This window comes from Terrapene carolina, unplaced genomic scaffold, assembly GCF_002925995.2.
Source record: "Terrapene carolina triunguis isolate 2854851 unplaced genomic scaffold, T_m_triunguis-2.0 Scaffold242, whole genome shotgun sequence".
In the NCBI taxonomy this organism is placed as follows: Eukaryota; Metazoa; Chordata; order Testudines; family Emydidae; genus Terrapene; species Terrapene triunguis.
The window spans coordinates 7,874,682-7,882,011 of NW_020664593.1; the positions used below are offsets into that span (position 1 = coordinate 7,874,682).

A 7,330-nucleotide genomic window follows, 5' to 3' on the forward strand; every position below is an offset into this window, starting at 1 on the left:
TGTTGTCCACAGCAAGAATCTCCCGACATGCTCCATCAGGACGTACGGCGCTATACAAACGCAAAGACAGTGGTATCATGATCATTATTCTTATTTATTATTATCATCGTCGTTCAGTTTGAAAAAGGAGCCTGGAGCCACGCGTGACGCTAATTGGCACATTTTGCTTTATTTTTGAAAACAAACGGGGAGTGGGGGTTAATTTTCCTTCGTTTGTTTGTTTTTTTTGTTCTCTTTAGTTCATTCCATCACATTGAAAAAGGAAGAAAAAGAAAAATGTTTTGTTTTTTTTCATTTTTAACTCACTTGGTAAATCTGGACTCCTCAGATGAACGGAACATTGCACACACACTTGGAACAGAGAGGGACGGGAGGGGGGAGAGAGAGAGAGCGCTCGCGGCGGGCAGACAAACACACGCACGCTCCAGATCAAAGAACTCTGATACAGTGCAAGAATTTTCCCAAAATGATTGGATCATCATCATTACCAAACAACTCGCCATAACAACACCAAGAAACAAAGAAATGTTTAAGCCACACTGTTCGACTGGGATTTTTCCTGCTTTTTTTTTTTTTTTTGCTTTTTTTTTTCTTTAAATGTTTGCCACACAGAGAGAAAAAGGGTTTAAGTGGGATGGGGGAGGGACGGACAGGCCCACAGGGGCGAGCAGGAGGTGGGAATCAAGATTGGGGGTGGGCACGGGAAGAAGGATACAGGAAAGGGGGAGGGAGGGAGGGGCAGTGGGGAGTCATTTCTTAATGTTCAGGCATTTTCTTGGTCCGCCTTGTTCTCGTCTTCTTTCACCTCTTCCTGCTGGGCACTTTCAGTAGGTTTGGTTTCTTCTACAGCATCTAGTGGGGAAAGAGAGAGGTGAGGGTTAGTTGCCTGAGCTACAGTCAGGGGTGGCTCTAGCTTTTTTGCCGCCCCAAGCACGGCAGGCAGGCTGCCTTCGGCGTCATGCCTGCGGGAGGTCCCCAGTCCCGCGGATTCAGCGGCGTGCCTGTGGGAGGTCCGCCGGTCCTGCGGCTTCGGCGTAGCCACCGCCGAATTGCCGCCGAATCCGCAGGACCGACGGACCTCCAGCAGGCATGCCGCCGAAGGCTGCCTGACTGCCACCCTCACAGGGACCGGCAGGGCGCCCCCCGCGGCTTGCCACCCCAGGCACGCGCTTGGAGCGCTGGTGCCTGGAGCCGCCGCTGGCTACAGTGTACTTTTCACATGCTTGTTGCAGAGGGCCTGAATGACTCCAGGTCCTTGTTCCCAAATGGGCCAAAATCTGAGAGTTCTTATCTGGCACGTGTGTGGGTGACTGTGTGAAATGAATTTATATTGTCCAGATCCTAGTGGACAGGTGTATGCTTCCAGGGCCGGCTCCAGGGTATTGGCCTCCCCAAGCAGCCAAAAAAAAACCAAAACCAAAGCTGCGATCGCGATCTGCAGCGGAAGGTCCTTCGCTCCGAGCCGGAGTGAGGGACCGTCCGCCGAAGTGCCGCCGAATAGCTGGATGTGCCGCCCCTCTCCGGAGTGGCCGCCCCAAGCACCTGCTTGACAAGCTGGTGCCTGGAGCCGGCCCTGTATGCTTCACACAAACCAACACCATGATAAGCACTAATTAACCTTCTGATTTAGGGAGCCAGAACAGAAAGGCTAAAGGAGTGAATCAACCATACAAATACAATTGTAGAGCGGCAACACACCTGTTAGATCACCTAGTTTATCCTAAATCCCTGCCTGACCCCTAGAGCCGTTGTTGTTTCCTTTTGCAGGTTGTTTCCTTCTATACATTAGCTAATGTTTTTTCCCCAGTCTACTCTTAAGTAGGCCGTGAAGAGTGAACTCTCCACTCACTCCTAAGTGTTTGGAAGGTTACATTATCCATACGGAAAAGTCCTATAGATTTTTATAGGGATGAGACCAAGGTTCTCTATACACATGACAGAGTTCTGTGGAAATTATTGTAGAACCCTATAGAATTGAATAGCAAATAGGAACCTATATCTATAGGTTTTTTTTTTAAGTACAGAAATCTATAGCAGGGAGCTAATTTTCTATTAAATGCTATAAGAAGTTATAGAAGGGTTCTCATTCTCTAATCCCTCCTCCAGGACTTCTCTGTAAGGATACATCTGCCTGAGCTGTGCCAGTTCTGTGACTGGAAGCCATCATACTCCATGGCCATCAGACAACTTTCACCCGCCCTCAGTTAACATGAAATGTTAACGTAAAATACTTTAAACAGTGCCATTCTAGACATGTATTAGACAAGAGATCAGGAAAGGGGGGGCGTTAGGGGGGAGACAAAGTAGATGGAAGTGGAATGATTTAAGTTGGAACGGACCTGCTTTTGGGTCATCCAGCCCATTCTCCTGTAGTAAGGGGACCTGAGTGAACTGTTGCTGAAGCATCCCTGACACCCACGCATCTTGTCTGAGCCTAGGGGATCGCTGGGGCTATAAAGCCAACTTTGCACTTTTGTGGTTTGTGACGCAAAGCTGCCGTAATGCACTGGAGGATCTGGTCTGCTTTGCTCAACAGTAACTGACTACACAAGACACAACAGAGTGGAGAATCAGGACCATAAATAGTGAGCACATGGATAGAAGATTCCAGGACTCACTTGTCATAATGGTTGACTTCAGGACTGTCCCTCTGTGTGTATAGTGTTGGTTACGTTTCTTTAAAACCATTCATATTAGTGTAGTGCTGGTGAAAAGTAGTGAATTGACACCACTGCAAGCTAAAGTGCTTGGTTCAGCAGTGCAAGAAGCGCAGAAAGGGCAGTGGCAGAGCAAACCCTCTCCTCTCCCTCCCCTGCCCCCACTGATGTGCCTCAGCACTGAAATGCAGTGACCATCCTGTAAAGGGGAGTTTGGTCACATGTAGCCCATTCACTTCTTGCACTGGACTAGGGCTCCTTGCCGAACATCAGTGAGGATGCCTCTTGGCACGTGGATAGTCATAGGAATTGGACTGAGACCAACTCAATTTTGCTAAGCTATTCAGTGCCATCAGATGGCAGACATGCATTTACTACCAACCTTGGCAAACAGCCAAGACCCCTTAACCTAGCTCATTTAAATACCTTCCCTAACCCTACGTCCCTAAGGATAGCCTTTAAAATGTGTGCAAACCCCCTGCCTCGTGTGTCAATTAAGTGCTTTTATTGCACTTACGCTGCTCGGACCCCCAACCCAGGTGTCACAATGAGTTCCTACTGTAATAGTTCCCCAAAAAAATCTATTGGGCAGCACCTTGGCCCAGTAACCCCGCCCTTGTCCCTGGGGCTGCAGACTTCCAGCCAACAGAAGCATATACATGTTTGCTTTCTCCTGCTCTTAGGCAACGAAATCCAACAGCTTTGCAAGGCCTCCCTTGCATTAATTAGTACAACTACAACCATCAACGGAGTGAAATAGGCTGTTGATTTAAATGGGATGCACGCAGGGTTGGGGAGCCCAAACAGGTCAAGTGATCTTAATGGTTTTACTAAACTTTCTTGCAGCTATAACAATTTTACATTGGTTGGGTCTCTCCCCCACCACTCATCTCTAGTGCCAGCTAGCTGGGGGTTTTATGATGGAGAAATGGCAGCACAGAGAAAAAGATGTGATTTGCCCATGGTCACACAGTGGGAAAGGGAAACAGAACCCAGGAGTGCTAACACCTAGGGGTGAGTTTTAACCACAAGATTGTCTTTATCTGCTAGCGGCGCAGACGCTGCAAGGGCTCATCTGAGCCTTCTGAAACAAAGCCGTCTACAGATTTTCTTACAGGCATACGCAGGATGGGTGGGTGAACTATGAGTGCGTGCACACACACACACACACACACACAAAAAGCTAGAGGTGGGTGAACCAGTTCAAACAACATAAGAACTACGTCTGGAATTTTGTTCTGTATTGGAATTATGTACAGTGAAAACGTATATAGTGCTGTGCCACCATTAACTTAATCAACTCCCCAGAGAGGTGGGTAAACATTAACTCAGTTTTAGAGAGATGGGGGACCTGAGGCACAGAATGGTTCACATGACTAGTTCAGGCTACACAGTATCAGAGCCTGTTTAGAATTTGTGTCAATCCCCATGGTCAGTCCGCTAGGTCATAACACCTCTCTATGTACCTTAGCAATTAAGGACCTGGTCCTGAAGCCTGGGGGGGTCACTTAAAACACCTATGGACTTAATTGACAGTTTTGGATGGTCAAGAAATGCAATACCAGGCTCTGAATGTGGGGTACTGGCAGGCTCAGAGCAGTGCATGGAAGCTCACACTAATGCCACCTTGTGCTGTTCTTGCTCAGTGGATAAACAGAAGGCTTCAGAGCACAATGTCCTGCCACACTATGGCCCCTTTGCATTGCTCTAGTGCAGGGGTGGGCAAACTTTTTGGCACAAGGGCCACATCGGTGAATATAAATTGTATGGCGGGCCAAGAATGCTCACAAAATTGGGGTTGGGGTGCAGGAGGGGGTGAGGGCTCTGGTTGGGGGTGTGAGCTCCAGGGTGGGGCTGGGGATGAGTTTGGGGCACAGGAGGGTGCTCTGGGCTGGGACCAAGGGGTTCAGACAGCGGGAGGGGGATCAGGGCTGGGGCAGGAGGTTGGGGCACGGAGAGAGGCTCAGGGGTGCAGGCTCCAGGTGGTGCTTACCTCAAGTGGCTCCCAGAAGCAGCGGCATGTCCCTTCTCCGGCTCCTATACGGAGGCACGGCCAGGCGGATCTGCACGCTGCACCGTCCGCAGGCACCGCCCCTGCAGCTCCCATTGGAGCACCAGAAGGGGCCATTGGAGCATGTAGGAGCCAGAGGGAGGCCACACCTCGGCTTCCAGGAGCCACGTGGAGCGGCCCCCCCGACCCTGCACCCCAGCTAGAGCGCCAGAGCTGGGCAAGCCCCAGACCCTGCTCCCCAGCAGGAGCTCGAGGGCTAGCTTAAAATGGCTGGCAGGCCGGATCCAGCCTGTGGGCCGTAGTTTTCTCACCCCTGCTCTAGTGGGACAAAGGGGCTGAAAAGCAGCAGATCTCACCCCAGGTCATACTCCTGGCATAGGGGAATCCTCAGGTGGCATGGAACTCGTGTGGTGGCTCAACACTATCCCCCTTCACTTTGCTGAGTATCAGGGTCATAGGCAGAGCCATGGGGACTTTATTGACAGCCTGGCCTCATGACTGCTCTAACTTATACTGGGACTGACTTGCCCCCTGGTTCGGTCTGGAATCAGGGAGCCACAATAGTGACATAAAGCCACCTTTGTCACCCACTCGGGCCCTGCACCAAACACAGCTCTGCTGGACAAGGGAATCAAGGCTTCAGTCACCAGGGCAGTCCCAGGCACCTTTCACCAGCACTGAATTCACATGAATAAACGACAAACCTGCTCCGTGAAGAGAGTTAGCAAGCAAGATTCAGTTATCTGCCTCGCTCTTGCTTGGATCTGAACAGGGAGCATCTGGGAGGGGAAGTGTTCTGAGCACATGTGCACTGGCTGTTGCTGGGATGTGTTTTTGCTTAACAGCTGTGGCAGTGTCTCACTGAATTTGAGGACAGTGAAAAATCAGAACCTACTGGTCAACAATGAGGTTTGATCACAGGTGACAGCACAAGGATATACAATTGTGTGCAAAACAGGTTCAAAGCACTGCAATGCTACATCACAGAATCCTAGACAGAAGAGCTGGAAAAGACCTAGGGACAGATCCCTCAGCTGGTGTAATCTGATGTAGCTCCATTGATTTCAGTACCAATTTACACCAGCTGAGGATCTGACTCCTAAAAGTATGTAAAACAGCCTCTCTCTCTCTCCCCCCCTTCTCTCACTAGTGCATGCTTGTTCCTGGGTATGTGTTCTGACCAGGGATTTCTCCAGTCTAACTTTAAATGTCCCAAGCAAAGGGGCTTCCGCCCCTTTCCATAGGGGACTACTAAGCAGTTATCTATTAGCTGTCACTTGTCAGAAGGCTTTTCTTGATATTGGGCCTAATTCTCCACTCCCTTGCACCTTGGGTCGTCATTTATATTGGTGCAGTGTGGATGTGTAATTTGCCTGTCAGCAACACAGGCGGTGGCATTTGACACGCACATTGTACTCTTGTTGTATAGGGATAAATAGTGATATGAGATGCAAGGCCCATTGAGCCAAAATGTTCCTTCCCTTTTTCAAAATTGAAATGCACCAGCTGCAGCTCCTTTTGGGTGGCCAACTTGCCACCCCTGCAGAAGCTGCCACACCTTCTCCTGCCAGGTATGCTAAGATTCAGTGCATTGACATTGTGAGACCTTCTCCCATGACCCCGCCTCTCCATTTTTGTGGGCGGAGTAGGAACAAGGAAGAGGCATTGGTTTATTTGGAAACAGGCCGGTGGGTCTGAGATACATGGAGCAGGAGAAGCTCACATAGCTAGAGATGTGGCAGGAGAGGCCATCAGCTGGACCAGGGGAGGCTGGTTATGTACAGACAGCAAATGGAGCCCCAGCACCCAGAACGTGAGAGGAGAGGCCCTGGGGTATGTCAGAACATGGAATAGATGCGCCAGGAGATTGAGAAGAAACAGGAAGGGCAGTGACATGAAGCTGAAGGGGCTTGGGATATGCAAAAAAATAAAGCAAGGGAGGCCAAAGGACAAAGAAGGACAGGAGTACTTGTGGCACCTTAGAGACTAACAAATTTATTAGAGCATAAGCTTTCGTGGGCTACAACCCAGTTCTTCGGATGCACATAGAGTGAAACATATATTGAAGAGATATATATACACACACATACAGAGAGCATGAACAGGTGGGAGTTGTCTTACCAACTCTGAGAGGCCAATTAAGTAAGAGAAAAAAAACTTTTGAAGTGATAATCAAGATGGCTCAGTACCTGTTCATGCTCTCTGTATGTGTGTACAAAAACAACAAGGAGTCTGGTGGCACCTTAAAGACTAACAGATTAATTTGGGCATAAGCTTTCGTGAGTAAAAACCTCACTTCTTCGGATGCATAGAGTGAAAGTTACAGATGCAGGCATTATATACTGACACATGGAGAGCAGGGAGTTACTTCGCAAGTGGAGAACCAGTGTTGACAGGGCCAATTCAATCAGGGTGGATGTAGTCCACTCCCAATAACAGATGAGGAGGTGTCAATTCCAGGAGAGGAAAAGCTGCTTCTGTAATGAGCCAGCCACTCCCAGTCCCTATTCAAGCCCAGATTAATGGTGTTGAATTTGCAAATGAATTTTAGTTCTGCTGTTTCTCTTTGCAGTCTGTTTCTGAAGTTTTTTTGTTCAATGATAGTGACTTTTAAATCTGTAATAGAATGACCAGGGAGATTGAAGTGTTCACTTACTGGCTT

At 49.0% G+C, this 7,330-nt stretch overlaps 1 protein-coding gene across 1 annotated transcript in view; it reads right to left on the reverse strand.

Moving 5' to 3' along the window:
- Positions 1-228: 228 nt before the first annotated feature.
- Positions 229-7,330, reverse strand: part of GAP43 (growth associated protein 43) — a 77,512-nt gene continuing 70,410 nt past the window's right edge. The window contains exon 3 of the mRNA XM_024204215.3: positions 229-852. Within this exon, the coding sequence (XP_024059983.2) occupies positions 764-852 (89 nt within the window). The 3' untranslated portion in view covers positions 229-763. The remainder of the gene's footprint in view (positions 853-7,330) is intronic.